This window comes from Neovison vison, chromosome 2, assembly GCF_020171115.1.
Source record: "Neovison vison isolate M4711 chromosome 2, ASM_NN_V1, whole genome shotgun sequence".
In the NCBI taxonomy this organism is placed as follows: domain Eukaryota; kingdom Metazoa; phylum Chordata; class Mammalia; order Carnivora; family Mustelidae; genus Neogale; species Neogale vison.
This window is the reverse complement of record NC_058092.1, coordinates 230,944,327-230,961,020: the sequence shown is the minus strand read 5'-3', so window position 1 is coordinate 230,961,020 and position 16,694 is coordinate 230,944,327. Positions and strand designations below refer to the sequence as shown.

The following is a 16,694-nucleotide window of genomic DNA, read 5'->3' as shown; positions in this document are numbered from 1 at the left end:
CAGGCATCCCTGCCATTATTATTTTGAACCACCTGTTATCTGTTAGAGCAATTACATTTTTAAAAATGAAAAATTTGATTTTATCTCCATTTATTCCTTCTCTAATAATGCTTTTCCTTTATGTGGATTAGTTTCTGACCTATATTATTTTCCTTCTTTCTGAAGAATTTAACATTTCTTGCAAATCAGGTCTACTGGTGACAAATTCCCTCCATTTTTGTTTGCTGAGAAAGTCTTTATAGGAATACCTTGTTTCATTGTGCTTCACCTCACTTTGCTTTGCAGATATTGTTTTTTATAAATTAAAAGTTTGTGGCAACCCTGCATTGAGCAAGTTTCTTGGCAATATTTTTCCAACAGTATTTGCTCACTTCATGTCTCTGTGTCACCTTTTGGTAATTCTTGTGATGCTTTAAATTTTTGTTATTATAATATTTGTTATAGTGATCTGTGATCAGTGATGATGATGGGCTGAGAGTTCAGATAGTGGTTAACATTTTTCAGTGACAAAGCATTTTAAATTAATGAATGTACTTTTTAAAAAGACATGATGCCATTTGCACATTTACTTTTATGGACATTGGAAAACCAAAAACTTCCAGTTGATTTGCTTTATTACAATATTTGCTTTACTGCAGTGGTCTGCAACTGAACCATAATATCTCCGAGGTATGGCTATACTTCTTTCACTTTTGCAGGATAATTTCGCTGGATATGGAATTGTAGGTTGGTGGGATTTCCCCCCCCAACACTTAAATTATTTCACTTCCTTGTCTTCTTGCTTACATATTTTCCAAAGAAATGTCCAATGTAATTCTTATTCCTGCTTCTCTATTAGCAAGGGTTTTCTTTCCTCTGCTTTTTCAAGAGTTTTGCTTATCTTTGATTGTAAGCATTTTGAATATGATAATGCTTACATGTAGATTTTTTGCATTTATCTGCCAGGTGTTTTACACTCTATAATTTAAAAATTCAAATAAATTTAAATAAAGTAAAATAAGCATCTCAGTACCCCTGCTACACTAGCCACATTTTAGGTGCTCAATACCCACAAGTGGCTAGTGGCTATTGTTAAAAATAAAACTGGCAGTTATTTTCCTAGCAAAAATGGGTTTATTTGAGGATAGCAGAGAACTACAATCTGTGATAAGCAAGCCACAGCAAAACCACAGCTTGGTCCAGAAAACAAAGGAGAGGAACACTCTTTTAGAGGAAAGGAGGAAGTTAGGAGGGTGGAAATAAAAAGTCCATTGGAATTTTGAAGTAAAGTGGCTTTTCATTGGTTGGGTTGTTGCCAAGGGAAGAGGAGGAACTTTCTTTGTCGTCTTGGATAGTAAAGTAGTATCCACCCTGCAAGATGTTTCTTCCTGTTGGGTCTGCAATTAATGTTAAGTAGTACGGCTTGAGAGCTGCCTCACCCCCATTCTAAATGAGGTTGTTATTAATTTTTGCACTACTAATTTGGAGAGTGCATATTTACATGGTGGAGAGAGAAGTCCTCCAAGAGCCTCTTGGCAGTGAATGGCCCACAAGGAAAGCACCTTCTAGGACTCTACCATCACCAGCACCTGAGACCCCTGGTGTTCCTATCCACCTCCCTGTCTCTGTTCATGCCACACTTCCTTCCTAGATTTCATTTATTTTGATGGCTGCATTATATATATATATATATATATATATATATATATATATATATATACCACATCTTCTTTATCCATTCATCTGTTGATGGATATCTAGGTTCTTTCCATAGTTTGGCTATTGTGGACATTGCTGCTATAAACATTCGGGTGCACATGCCCCTTCAGATCGCTATGTTTGTATCTTTAGGGTAAATACCCAGTAGTGTGATTGCTGGGTCATAGAGTAGCTCTATTTTCAACTTTTTGAGGAACCACCATACAGTTTTCCAGAGTGGCTGCACCCACTTGCACTCCCACCAACAGTGTAGGAAGGTTCCCCTTTCTCCGCATTCTCACCAACATCTGTCATTTCCTGACTTGCTAATTTTAGCCTTTCTGACTAGTGTGAGGTGGTATCTCATTGTGGTTTGATTTGTATTTCCCTGACGCTGAGTGATATAGAGCACTTTTTCATGTGTCTGTTGGCCATCTGGATGTCTTCTTTGCAGAAATGCCTGTTCATGTCTTCTACCCATTTCTTGATTGCATTATTTGTTCTTTGGGTGTTGAATCTGATAAGTTCTTTATAGATTTTGGATACTAGCCCTTTATCTGATATGTCATTTGCGCGTATCTTCTCCCATTCTGTCGGTTATCTTTTGGTTTTGTTACCTGTTTCTTTTGCTGTGCAAAAGCTTTTGATCTTGATGAAGTCCCAATAGTTCATTTTTTGCCCTTACTTCCCTTGCCTTTGGTGATGTTTCTGGAAAGCAGAAACTGGAAGCAGCTGCTATGGCTGAAGTCAAAGAGGTTGCTGTCTGTGTTCTCCTCAAGGATTTCGATGGATTTCTGTCTCACATTGAGGTTGTTCATCCATTTTGAGTCTATTTTTGTGTGTGGTGTAAGGAAATGGTCCAGTTTCATTTTTCTGCATGTGGCTGCCCAATTTTCCCAACACCATTTGTTGAAGAGACTGTCTTTTTTACATTGGACATTCTTTGCTGCTTTGTCAAAGATTAGTTGACTGTGGAGTTGAGGGTCCATTTCTGGGCTCTCTGTTCCGTTCCATTGATCTATGTGTCTGTTTTTGTGCCAGAACCATACTGTCTTGATGATGACAGCTTTGTAATAGAGCTTGAAGTCTGGAATTTTGTATTGCCATCAGCTTCGACTTTCTTTTTCAACATTCCTCCGGTTATTCAACGTCTTTTCTGGTTCCACTTAAATTATAGGATTATTTGTTCCATTTCTTTGAAAAAAATTGATGGTATTTTAATAGGGACTGTGTTAAGTGTGTACATTGCTTTAGCATAGATATTTTCACAATATTTGCTCTTCAAATCCAGGAGCATGGAACGTTTTTCCATTTCTTTGTGTCTTCCTCAAATTCTTTCATGAGTACTTTATAGTTTCTGAGTACAGATACTTTGCCTCTTTGGTTAGGTTTATTCCTAGGTATCTTGTGGTTTTGGGTGCAATTATAGGTGGGATTGACTCCTTAATTTCTGTTTCTTTTGTCTTGCTGTTGGGTATATAGAAATGCAACTGATTTCTGTGCATTGATTTTATATCCTGACACTTTACTGAATTCCTGTATGAGTTCCAGCAGTTTTGGAGTGGCGTTTTTTGGGTTTTCCACATAAAGGTATCATATCATCTGCAAAGAGTGAGAGTTTGACTTTTTCTTTGCCGATTCTGACACCTTTAATTTCTTTTCGTTGTCTGATTGCTGAGGCTAGGACTTCTAGTACTATGTTGAATAGGAGTGGTAATAATGGACATCTCTGCTGTGTTCCTGATCTTAGCAGAGAAGCTCTGTTTTTCCCCATTGAGAATGATATTTGCTGTGGGTTTTTCATAGATGGCTTTGATGATATTGAGGCATGTACTCTCTATCCCTACACTTTGAATAGTTTTGATCAAGAAAGGATGCTTTACTTTGTCAAATCCTTTTTAGCATCTATTGAGAGTATCATATGGTTCTTGTTCTTTCTATAAAAGAACATTCTAATAATGTCCTTTTCCCGTGTCTGTCTGCAAAAGAGGGAACTAAAGCTTTGCTTTATTTTTCTCATTTAGGCCTGGAAGATGAAAACTTGTCTCTAACTTTCAGCAAAATAAAGACATCTAGAAACCACTGCCCTATAGTCTTTGTTGATCTCTTTTTCATAATTTTATTTTTATCACCTTTATTTTTCCACCTCTCTTGTGGAAGGTCGTTGAAAAGACATGACCACCAGTTGACCCATGAATGTGCTGGACCCAGGTCATCAGAGGCTCCTTGCCTCCTTCCCTGTCCTTGGAATGTGGGTCCCACTTGCCTTTTGCTCTCCCAGAGGTTGCTGCAAGGATATCGCTTTGAGATAATGATGTGATGGTGAGAACACCTGCACAGGGCACATGACTGAACCCAGTTAAGGCCTCTCTCTATGCAAACTTTTTAAAAAAGATTTATTTGAGAGAGAGAGAGAGGGAGAGAGACAGAGATAGTGAGAACAGGAGCAGGAAGGAGTGGGAGAAGTAGGCTCCCCACTGAGCAGAGAGCCTGATGCAGGGCTCTATCCCAGGACCCCAGCATCATGACCTGGGCCAAAAGCAGACACCCAAACAACTGAGCCACCCAGGAGCCCCTCTATACAAACTTTTAAGATTTAAGTGCTCAATAGCCATGGTTAGTGTGGTGGTGTAGGGATCCATTCATCTTGCTGCTGCCCAGTGCAAGCTTCATATGCAAGTTCCCTTTGCTTATTGACTTCCACCTGTGGGGGTACCTGGATGGCTCAGTTGGTTAAGCATTGTACTCTTGGCTTTGGCTCAGGTCCTGATTTTATGGCTTATGAGATGGAGCCCCACGTTGGGCTCCCCACTCAGTGGGAATCTGCTTGGATATTCTCTTCCTTTGCCCCTTCCCCTTTCCCACTTGTGTTCACAACACGCACACTCTCTCTAAAATAAATAAGTAAATCTTAAAAACAAACAAAAAACCTGCCACCTTCAACCTGGAGTGACTAGCCTCTATCTTTGGTCTCCTCCTGCCCTCCACACACAACCGTCTTATGTCTCTTACTAGCTCTGTGATCTTGATCAGGTTATTTAGCCTCTCTAGTCTTCATTTCCTATGTTGTGAAGTTACTGTAAGGATTAAATGAGTTAACAGGTATGCCTAGGACATTGGCATTAGAGCTCTAGATTGGCATTCCCTGGCAGAGGTTGGTCTAAGGCTTGGGATAAGGTTGGGACAAAGGGACGTAAGTGAATTGGTAAAGGACTACACTAACTAAAAACAAAAAGCCTCCTGGCTTCCTACTTTCTGAGGATGGCATCTGCTGTCTTTGTTTCATTCCACAAGCCTTTCCTTTCTTCCAGAATGAGAGCCTGCCTGAGAGAGGATCAGGAATACTCAAATCTGCCATAATAGACAAAATGAATGAAGTCTGTCTTTAATGGGTACTGATATGTACCAAAACTTCAAGTTTCAGGAGGTACTGGAGAAACCTGGAGGGGCCCTGAGAGCCTCCTACATGCTACAACTGTCCCTGAGGTTCTTCCCATTGTGTGAGGCACAAGTGACCCTTAGTAATATAACAGGTCATGCGGCTACCAAGAAACCCCTTCAACTTAAGAACGCATATATCCAACATAGTGCACCTTGCGGTCAAGAATGATCAAACTGACCTCAAAGTTTACCTGTTTCTCCAAGGTTCATAATTTCATTTTTCAAAACACTACAAAAAGATAATCAGCTTGTTGACAAAAAATATAAAGACATTCTTAAATTATGTATGCACTAAGATTAAGGAATATTACCTTGTTGGCAGTACTCCTTTTTATACTTTGCTCCAGACTATTACTTCCTAAAAAAAAAAAATCCTCTTTAAGGGGTGCCTGGGTGGCTCAGTGGGCTAAAGCCTCTGCCTTCAGCTCAGGTCATGATCCCAGGGTTCTGGGATGGAGCCCCCCATCCAGCTCTCTTCTCAGCAGGGAGCCTGCTTCCTCCTCTCTCTGCCCACTTGTGATCTCTCTCAGTCAAATAAATACCTTTTTAAAATAGGGAAGTCCACAGGCTGAATTCAACCTACATAAATGTTTTGTTTTGCTTGCAGTTAAATTAAAAAAAAAATAGTATTTACAAATATTAGAACATTAAAAAATCGAGATCTTCTCTTTCAAAGCCGTAAGATGTGGCGGCAATAGGCTTATAGTGTCAGAGGGCGGCTACTGGCTCCAAAAGTTGTTTGCTTTAAAACCATCAAGTGTTCAATTCATCTCCGCCGGCCACTCACAGAACACCTGCACGTGTACCTGCACATGGCACGTAAGAGTGAGTGGACGCGCAAGATAGTAACTTTTATATTGAGCCCTGCGGGAAATGACTGATTCACAACCTCCGTGCCTCAGTTTCCTCATCTGTAAACCGGCGCTGACAATGAGTGATGTTTGGCGACCGCTTGACGAGGAATTATGCAAAGGGCTGGCCCTAACTCGGGGCCCGGGGGCAGGAATACCACCCTCGCTAAGGTCTCCGCAGGCGCCGGCACCCGCAGAGACCGGAGCCCCGAGGAGGCAGTAGAAGCTCGGGTTGGGGAGCTGGGACGCACCCGCCAGGCTTCAGTCCTCCTCCCCTCCCCGCCCCGGGCCCCCGCGCTCCGCCGAGGTCGGCCCCAGGGCGCGGAGAGGCGTGGCCGGCCCTGGCGGACCCTGGAGGCGGCCATGGCCTCGGTGGTGGAATACAAAGGGCTCAAGGCCAGCTACCACTGCGGCTACTGCGGCTCGGAGGAGGGCAAGGTGTCCTGCGGTGAGTGTCCCAACGGGCAGGGCTGGCGCGGCCGCCGACGTCCGACTCTAGCACCGCCCGCCGCGCCCCGCACCAGCCCCTCGCCTGGGAGCGCCCAAGGCCGGCTCCCCAAACTCGCACTCACTCTCCCAGACGTTTCTTCTCAGACTATTTCCCTTCAAGGTCTTTTCTCCTCCTCACCCTCACCGAAGATGGCGGTCCCTGTTAGAGAAGGAACGGAAATAGCGGAGGCTGCCCTCGGTCAAGATGGCGCGGGCGGCGTCAACCTGCGGGACTCCCGGCGAACCCGGCCTGCGGGCGCCCGAGCAGCTTCGCGCGCGCCTCGGGGACTCCCGGGCGGCGCGGAGCATTGTGGGGTGGCGGCGGCGGCGGCGGCAGCGGGGCTGGGCTGGGTCGCGTCGCGTTTGGAGGGCCGGGGCCATGGCTTCCTGGGCCGCTCTTTCGCCCAGCATCGTGGAGTATTTCGAGGGCGAGGACTCCTACCGCTGCGGCTATTGCAAGAATGAGTCGGGCAGTCGCTCCAATGGTGAGGGGGCGGGCGGGCGGGCGGCGGAGGGCGTCGGGGCCTCGGGGGCTCCGCGGCCGGCGGGCGTCCTCGGGGGGTCGCGGCGCCCTGACCCGGGCCGACCGGCTCGAGGGATGCGCGGATCCTCCGGCCGGATCCTGTCCCAGGCGGGTGTACGGAACGCGGCTCGCAGGTTTGGGCCGTGGCTGCCAATTAAAAATGAACTTCAGCTCTGATTCATCAGGGAAGCCTCTAGGTGCTGATCCTTCACGCAGGTGCTCGGACGGGCTAGATAATGATTGTCCCGCCGTGGCCCAAAGTGCGGAAACAGGTGTCCGTCTTCAGTCCTTAGGAGACGGTTAAATGTGTGACAGCATGCCGTGCCAGGGAGCACGACAGTGCGGTCAGTTCCGCTGGGGCGGACCCCAAGTGCTGATGCCGAAGTGGGATCATCCCCGATTTTCATTGCAGAATGCGGCGTGTCGGGTGGGCTGTTGGTGCAGGAAGAGGTGTGTGTGCATACGTGGGCACGGGCATTGGGAGAAAATGTCAGGAAGCGTGTGCAAGACGCTGGTGACCCACCAAGGCGCTGCTGGCGAGGGGAGCCTGTTTGTACTAAGGTGTCTGAAAAATTTACCAGGTGCTCTTATGCCTTGTCTCCTCCACCCACCTCCAGAACTACAACAAAGCCAGCTTACACGTCGTTTTGTTGTTCTCCCCCGCCACCCCCTCGCCCCTGTCACAGTTCAAGTGTCTTTCGGAAGACTTGTTGTTTGTAAACAAAACATTGTATTTATTTCCTGCCCTGTCACGTGTTGGCAGATTAAAAAAAATTGTTGTTTTAAGGAATAGCCCAGCATTGTGGAAAATGGGATAACCACGAAGATACAAATTTAGGTAGTTTCCATTAAAAAATATATATATATATGTGATTTGGACGAGTATAGTATGTCCACTTACTCATTAACTGAAATAGTTTGTTAGATGTTTGTAGGTAAGAGGGAGCAGAACGTAATACAATGCAGTCATTAGGAGTGATGGTTATGAAGATGAGCTAAGCAGAAAAATGTTGAGAGTGTGTGGTTAAAGGGAGAAAAACAGGATGCAAATGACAGTGTGTGACACGATCACAGTTCTGGGAGGATCGAAATCCAGGAGAAACACACCAGCTGGTGGCAGTGGTTGCCTTAGGGTATTAGGGATTGCTCCCGTTTTCAGAATTTTAGTATTATGACTACAGTATGTGTGTGATAAGCACTTTGTATTAAAGGTGTCTAAAATGAATATTTTCTTAGATCCTTATTTTCCCAGTAATTTTGTAAGAGGAAATTGATTAATGTAGATGACCTTTGTTTAAAGTTCTGTGGAAGAAACCTGCTTTCTTTCACCCTTTTCATCTAAAGAGAGAACTGTACATTTCCATTATGTTTGTTTTAATTCTGATTATCTTTACTGTAGGGCACCCCACCTATTAGGTAGGTAGGTTTTATTATTCCTATTTTATAGATGATGAATATAGAGGCTCATAAAGTAACTCAATGAGCACCTGCCAAGCTCCTTTCTGTTTCTGAATGTATTTTGTATTATCAAGCCTACGTCTATCGATATATCTCTGATGCGGTTTGCCGTTTACAAGAGAAAAATTTACTTTTCCTTTAACATCAATTCAAATATATCTTTTAATGTTTTCTCATTGTCTTCATTTTTTTAATGGTTGCATAATTATCCCATCATATGGATAATATCATAGTCCCTGTAATCATTTTTCTGTTCCTGGGCATTTCGATTACTTTCAGTTTTTATACTTAAAAAGAATATTGCTCTATATTTCTGTTCTGTTTTCAATATCCAAAGCTATGCTAAAAACATAAAAATGAGGAAAATTTATATCTTAAGAAAACATTTCCTCTTCACTTCTTCTGAAGAGACCAGCTTATTAAATTATTGGGGATGTTATTATGGTTTAAAAGTGTGATATAATCTGATTGCAGTAAGGACCTTAAATATATGAAGTCATAGAGACTATTGGCTAATCCTGTATTAAATATAATCACTTTGATATGTTTGATTATTCCAATTAAGGTAAATTGGGTGCCTGGGTGGCTCAGTGGGTTAAAGCCTCTGCCTTCGTCTCAGGTCACGATCCCAGGGTTCTGGGATTGAGTCCCACTCAGGGAGGGGCCCGGGGGAAGCCTGCCTCTCCCTCTCCCAACTCCCCCTGCTTGTGTTTCCTCTCTCGCTTTCTCTCTCTGTGTCAAATTAATGAATAAAATCTTTAAAAATAAAAAAATAAATGAATAAAATTAAGATAAATATCTTTTTCATTTGTGTTGTATGTCAAACAAGTATGAAGTATGTGCAGACTTTCATTTCTCCAGTGAGCTAGATTTTTTTTTTTGCTTCAGTATTCACATTTTGAAATAAAGATTTTGAATTTAAAAATGTTTTAAAAAGTTGAACTTGCTGTAATTAACATGGCACATGGCACTTATTTTTTCAGGCATGTGGGCGCATTCTATGACTGTACAGGATTATCAGGATCTTATAGATCGAGGATGGCGAAGGTAAAGCTCTTTAATACAAAGATACTTCTCTTGTTACTCAAGTTCTTGTAATTGCAAAATATTGTTTGCCTTTAAAATGTTTTCCTGTTTTAAGAAAGAGGTTTAAGAAATTTTTTTGTTTTATTCCTTTGTGTAGTGATTCTTTTCTCTCTCCTTTTAAAGATGTTTATTAGGAGAACTTCAAATATACATAAATGTAGAAAGTACGGTATAGTGAACCTCATGTCCTATCCGCAGGCTTCAACAGTTGTTGACATTTTGCCAATCTTGTTTCATCAATTCTCCTTGCTCCCTGTGTGGAGTGAATGTGAGTGTCATTCTCACCACCTTCTCCAAGTACATGGGCTCAGTCCTTAACCCCAATTTGATAGTATTTGGAGGTGGCCCAAGTGATTAGGTCAGAGGGTGGAGTCCTCGCAAATGGGATTAGTGCCCCTGTAAAAGAGACCCAGAGAGCTCCCTTGCCCCTTCTGCCCTGTGAGCTTACAACAAAAATATGAACCAGGAAGCTTTACCAGACATAGAATATGATAGCACCTTGATCTTGAACTTCCCAACCAAACTATAAGGAATACATTTATGTTGTTTATAAGCACTCAGCCTGTGGCATATTGTTACATCAGCTTGAAAAGACTAAGATGTTCCTTCCTCCCCCACAAAATAATTTAAAGCAATTTCGTGTATCCTATTAGTATACCTGTAATAAGTACATGTTCCTAAGAAAGGTTTCTTTTTTCCTTTTTAACGCGTCTATGATACCATTATCATCCTTCACACAGTAATTCTTTGATGTCATCTGTTACTTAGTTTGAGTAGATTTTCCTCTGATTGCCTTTATGGTTGAGGATTGATGGTGGGTTGAGGGAAGGATTGCAGGTGCTGCTGAGAGGGTAATTGAAGTAAAGAAGTTTGGAGTACATATATCAAGGGTTAGGAAAAGGCTGTACTCTGTCTTTGGTATATCTCTGTTGCAAGATTATTTAGGTTATGAAGAGTAAATCTAAATATTTTTATGTTATTAGTTAGATTTTTACTCAGATTAATTTTGTGCTCCTATACTAGTCTTCTTTGGTACAAGTGAGACATGTGTAAGACATTAACAAAACTACTTTTTAATTTTAGAAGTGGGAAATATGTGTACAAGCCTGTCATGAATCAAACATGTTGTCCTCAGTACACGATAAGGTAAGAAAGAGGATCTATATATAATTTTTTAAAAATATTTAATTTATTTATTTGACAGAGAGAGATCACAAGTAGGCAGAGAGGCAGGCGGCGGGAGTTGCGGGGGTAGGAAGCAGTCTCCCTGCTGAGCAGAGAGACCGATGCAGGACTCAATCCCAGGACCCTGGGATCATGATCTGAACTGAAGGCAGAGGCTTTAACGCACTGAGCCACCCAGGCGCCCTGGATCTATATATAATTTGAAGAGTATGTATAATTCTGTAGTGACATCTTGCTTTTTTTACATGTTAATTTTCATTCCAGCTAGACTCTTTATAAAGAAAAGCAAATGAGTTGTGTCTTTTCTACATACTGATGCTACATTTATACTTCATCAGTAGCTTTTAATAATACTGTTTAATAGTTTGGGTGTAAATAGGATATGAAAAAGTATACTATTTAGCAATCTAGTCAATGATTTCAGACATATTGTGAGAATATTAGAAAATACTCAAATTACTTTTAGATATCAAGTGTTTTATAGAATTTAGCTTGGGGCTTTCCACATTCTGGTGTATGACTGGACACAGTCGTCACACTCCAACAGTACTATAGGATCTGTCGGAAGAGGAGGGGGAGGGCCAGCATTGAATCTGCTGCATACATTTAGAGTCCAGGTTTCTTCATTGTAAAACTTAAACTAAATGTCTATTTTCCTCCAAAGTGATGGCTTAACCAGCAAATCCCAGTCTGCCATGGAAGGATTTTCCATTCTTCTCAAGTTACAAAGATCCTCCTCTTCTCCCTTGTGCTCCTTGCCTTCCTCTTCTTCCAGTACAAACTAGGGAAAGTATGTTGCATTGTTAAGCATTGTCTACAGTTTCAGTGTGAATAATCTCCAGATAAAAAAGCAAACACGGTTGTATCCATCATGTTTTGGCTGGTCCTCATACCTCTTTCCCTTCGTTGCTCTTAATTTGCTTTGGGATTAAAGACTTGACAATCTGATGAAAAGTTACAGACCCTCTCTTCAGCAAAACAAAACAAAAGGGAGGGGGTGTATAGATAAAAATATGTAATAACATTTTGCATACTAATTTTAGGATGATCTTGGGCTCCCAGTGGGCTCACAAAGTTCCACTAATTCCTGGTTAAGAATCCTTTCTTTTATCTAACTGGTCATAGGACTGGAGCAATAAAGAGAAAAGGTGGGTGTCTGCTTTACAGACATCATCTCACTTACTATCCCAGGACAGCTGTGGTGTCCTCTTGCAGGTTTTTGTTTTTTAAGATTTCATTTATTTATTTGACAGAGAGAGAGTTCACAGGTAGGCAGAGAGAGAGGGTGGAAGCAGACTCCCCGCCAAGCAGAGAGCCCAGTGTGGGGCTTGATCCCAGGACCCTGAGATCATGACCTGAGCTGAAGGCAGAGGCTTAGCCCACTGAGCCCAGGCACCCCAAATGTCCTTTTGCAATTTTAATGTTTATGAAGCAGTGACATCGTCAAAGACAGAAGTCCTTTTCCTTCAAATAACAATTTGTTATTGGAATTTGGCCAAGGTTCTGTTTAAATAAGTTTAGAGTTGATTTGCTGGAACCCTGAGAATCTCTAATCAGAAAAGGTTAAAAAAAAAAAAAAAAAGTCCGTTTCAGGGTTAAAGAAAAAGACCAAGATTCTATAATTTATTGGGTGTCTCTCAATGCAAAGCACTGCTCCAGGTATATTGTTTTTATGAAAAGGAATTCAATTAACATTGCAAAACAAAAATAATTATAAAACGTGATTTTTTTTTTTTTTTGAGTGAAATCACAAACGTTTCCTGAATTGCTATCCTTTACACAATTTGATTGTATGTATTGATATTATGGAGTCATTTACTGTTCTGTTTTTTTCTTTCTTTCCTTTTTTTTTTTTTTTTAAACTTTGTTTACGACAGTAGTTCTAATGAGGCCTAACACGAAGGCAAGGCAATTCTAACCTACAGTGTAGCTTCTTGTTAGATGTCAGGGCCTGTATGTGAGTGTAAGTGAGGATGAGCTTCCTTGGCTATGAATTTTTTTTTTTTTTTTTTAGTTTTTATTTTTATATAGAAATATTTGTGCTGGTAATTTAAAAATCAAACAATTCCATAAACTTAATTTGTAAAATTGCAGTCCCCTGAACCTCCCTATTTCCTGTTTCCCAGTGTACTCTCAAATTTTTAACTGATTTTTTTTTCTTCTTTCTACCTTTAAGTGATGTGCTTATATAATTACAGAAACCTTATCTCATTACTTTTGGGTTTTTCTCATATCTCTGAGTTTCTCTTTTTAAAAGGTAAAGATTCAACTCTATTTTTTCTCATTATCTCTGAATTTCTGTCTTTGGAAGATAAGGATTTAATTTTATTTCATCCCTGTTGCCCCTGTCATCTTCAAGCTCCTTTCTGTCCTCATTGCTAACTTCCCAGCTCAGAAGATCGTAATATTGAATGGTATAGTTGCTGTGTAATGGCCTATAAATGTGCTGTGTGGTCGAACCATGCAGTGTACTATGATTACATTTTCTTTCCTTCACAAGTTTTTGCTTTCCATAGTCTTTTTTTTGTTTGCATAGTTTTCTGTGTACCTACCCATCACCAGTCGATTTTAAAAATCTTCCCACAGTTGTGGTATGTTTAGATACTTCTGGTCCTCTATCACTGGTGTCCTCTTGATGATATCTCTGTGCTGTCTTCTGACCTGCTGTGATCTGGAGAGGTTGTCTTTCCAACTGGTGCATCACTGTCACCCTGGGATCTCTTTTTACTGCCATCTTGGGGATTCCCTTTGGATCTCATGTTTTCTGTCTCCTCTGACCTCTTGGGTTATTTCCTTATTTTAGTGCAGCTCATCTTCCAATAGCTTTCTCGAGATAAAGTGCATGAGAAGTACCTTTTTTAGATTTTTTTATGTTTGAAAAAAAATTTTTTTTTTTTTAAGATTTTGTCCATTTATTTCACAGAGTAGGCAGAGAGCGAGAGAGAGAGAGAGGGAAGCAGGCTCCCTGCTGAGCAGAGAGCCCGATGCGGGCCTCGATCCCAGGACCCTGGGATCATGACCTGAGCCGAAGGCAGAGGCTTTAACCCACTGAGCCACCCAGGCGCCCTGAAAAAATTTTTAAGAGAGAAAGAGCTAGTGTACTAGTGGGGGTGGAGGCAGAGGGAGAGGGAGAGGGAGAGAGAGAGAGAATGCCAAGTAGGCTCCGTGCTCAGCACAGAGAGCCTGACTTGGGGCCCCATCTCATGACCCTGAGATCATGACCTGAACCCACACCAAGATTCAGGTGCTCAACCAACTGAGCCACCCAGTTGCCCCTGTTTGAAATGTTTTAATTCACCGCTCAGACTTCTAGTTTGGCCAGGCCATAGAAGGATAGATTGGAAATAATTTTGCTTTAGAATTTTGAAGACTTTGCTTCTAATTTTTGTTCCTTTGTCCAAAATGTTCTTTCTTTTTAGAAGGTTTTTTGTCCCCAGTGTTCTGATATTTCACATTTAATGATGTGTCTGTTTGTATCCATTGCGTACAGACTTAAGCGGCCCTTCTTACTTGGGCCTCCTATCATATCCTTCTCTTCACAGAAATTTTCTTTTACTATTTTTTTGAACTTCTTCCCCCGCCCCACCATTTTTTTCTTCTCTTCTTTTATAATGTCTTCATTCAGATATTCAACTTTTATTTATTTACTTGTCAGAGAGAGAGTACAAGTAGGGGGAGAAGCAGGCAGAGGGAGAAGCAGATTCCTTGTTGAGTGAGAAGCCCAATGTGGGACTCGATCCCAGGATTCTGGGATCCTGACCCGAGTGGAAGGCAGATACTTAACCAACTGAGCCACCCAGGTGTCCGAGATATGGAACTTTGAGAGTGAGCCCCTAATTTTTTTTTTTTCTCTTCAGTTTTCCATCCCCTTTGTTGTATCTTTTGGAAAATTTCCTTGCTGTTTAATTGTTTGTTTCTTCTATTATATTTTTACTTCTGAGAGATTTTTGGTTTTGGATTCTCTCTCGCTCTCTCTCTCTCTCTCTCTTTTTTTTTTAAATAACCTCCCATTGTTGTGTGGCTGTCATAGCTAGAGAGAAATAAGAGCTTGTTCTTCTTAGGATGTTTGTATTTTTAGGCTCTCTTCTCTGTGGGTATCCTCCAAGTTACCTTCTCCAGTGTTGTTACTTGTCTTTGGAGAGGTTCTTCTTGAGTGACGATTCTGACTTTCCAGGGGTGGGGATCCTTGGATCTCGAGGGATCTCGAGGTCTGGTCACATTCTGGAGAGAAAGTGCCCATGTTTGTGGCTGGGTTGGGTAATGGGTTGGAGGTCTCAGCATTCAGTAAGTACACTTTCATTTAAGCTTCCTGTTTCTAGTACATTTCCATTGCTTTCCACTGTGCCTGCATCCTCATGTGGGAGGCCCTATTTTTTACTCAATGTGCTGCTTTCTCCTGGGTTGTGTGGGGAGTCATCTGTGTGGAGTGGTAGAGGGCATCAGACATCTAACTGCTTCCAAGAGATCTATTTTCAGACCCCCTTCACACTTATCTCCTGAGGTATCAGGTATCAACCAATCCCTAAAATTTGTAGGGGTAATGTAGAGAAAATTAGTTACCATTCTGGCTTTTCCCACGGTTGGCTTAGGATTCAGCCTTCTTTGGTTGCTAAGTCAGTTACCACTTGTGCATGCTCTGTGCAGCTTCCAGCATTTCTCCTCTTCTCTTTCTTTCAGTAATTTATGTCTTTTTCTTTTTTTCTAATTCCTTAAGGTAGTTTTAGTGAGATTTGGGGTGGAACTAGAGGCTATGTCAAGCCCTGCCTTTACCCAGAAATCCCAGGCATGAGTTTTGCCTTACTGTCCAGAACTCATTTTATTTCTTCTAGTTTGAGTTCACATTTTAAATATTTATTTTGCTTTCCTAGGTGCCGACCTTTACAGTTTCAGCCATCAAAATCTCACAAGAAGGTTTTGAAAAAAATGTTGAAATTTCTGGCTAAAGGGGAAATTTCCAAAGGAAATTGTGAGGGTAAGATGAGTTGGGGCTTTAAATCCTCTTTACCTGCAGTTGATGTAGATTTCCAAGGTGGTCCCTTTCTGTTACTTCTTAAGTAGGGGAATGGGTCCTTACTGCGGTCAGGTAGTGCCGTTCCTCTGAGGCGGGGGGAATTGCTGCTGGTGTTGCTTTGCTGTCACTGTTACCACTGGCCCGAAAGTCAAGGACATGGGGAATGTCTGTCAGGGAAAGTTTAGCCTCGGAAGAAGGTGGAGGACAGTTTTGATGATACTGTGATGTCTTGGAGTTTATTGGAACTTTAGTTTTCACAGAACTGCGACGACTCTTACCTTACTTGATCCTGATAGCACCTTGTGAAGTAAGTGGAAGGTGGTGTTGCATCTGAGAAACGTGCTTGGGTGCACCTGACACAAGATTGCACAGTCGCTTTGAATGATGCGTAAAGCTCAGGTTTTCTGTGTCGGAGGAAGCCCTTACCTCAGTAAACCATAGTATCTGAAATTTTCTTGTTTGTGTGATGAATTTTGAATTGTGAGTTAATTTCCTTCAAGATAATTAGAAACATTTAGTGAACTTTCATTACAGATACTTTGCTTTTTCAGTTTTTTCAGTGTGTTGTCTTTTCCTTTTTAAAGTTTTCATGCAGGCAAGTGCCTAATACATGAGCGTAATAATTGGGAATGCCGCCAATCCTTAGAGCTCTTTCTCACTTCTGCCATAGAAAATACCTAATCCTGGGAGCCTCCCATCCCAGTTTTAACTTGTTAATATGGCCCAAGCGTGTTTTCAGCGCCCATAGTGTGCCAGTCTCTGTTTTAAGCACTGGTGATACAGTGGCCAGCAGGAGAGGTAAGTTCTTTGTCCTCCTATACTGTCCTTAGCAGACCAAGATTCAGGACAGTCTGGAGCAGACTTGGCAGAACTATGAGCAGTAAAGAGGCGGGAAGGCTCGGGTCTAGAGGTTCAGGGGCAAACGGGCATTGGAAACATCAGAATTTTGGTGCAACTCTGGTTAGTACTGTCT

The 16,694-nt window shown here is 41.8% G+C and overlaps 1 protein-coding gene across 6 annotated transcripts in view; it reads left to right on the top strand.

Moving 5' to 3' along the window:
• Positions 1-6,312: 6,312 nt before the first annotated feature.
• Positions 6,313-16,694, top strand: part of ATE1 (arginyltransferase 1) — a 168,904-nt gene continuing 158,522 nt past the window's right edge. For 2 of the 6 annotated variants that reach the window (XM_044240651.1, XM_044240652.1), the window contains exons 1-4: positions 6,788-6,943; positions 9,423-9,486; positions 10,609-10,671; positions 15,579-15,682. In XM_044240651.1, the coding sequence (XP_044096586.1) occupies positions 6,838-6,943; positions 9,423-9,486; positions 10,609-10,671; positions 15,579-15,682 (337 nt within the window). In that variant the 5' untranslated portion in view covers positions 6,788-6,837. Of the gene's footprint in view, positions 6,418-6,787; positions 6,944-7,527; positions 7,543-9,422; positions 9,487-10,608; positions 10,672-15,578; positions 15,683-16,694 lie in introns of those variants that run through there. The other 4 variants (XM_044240653.1, XM_044240650.1, XM_044240655.1 and 1 more) reach the window with 4 other exon arrangements.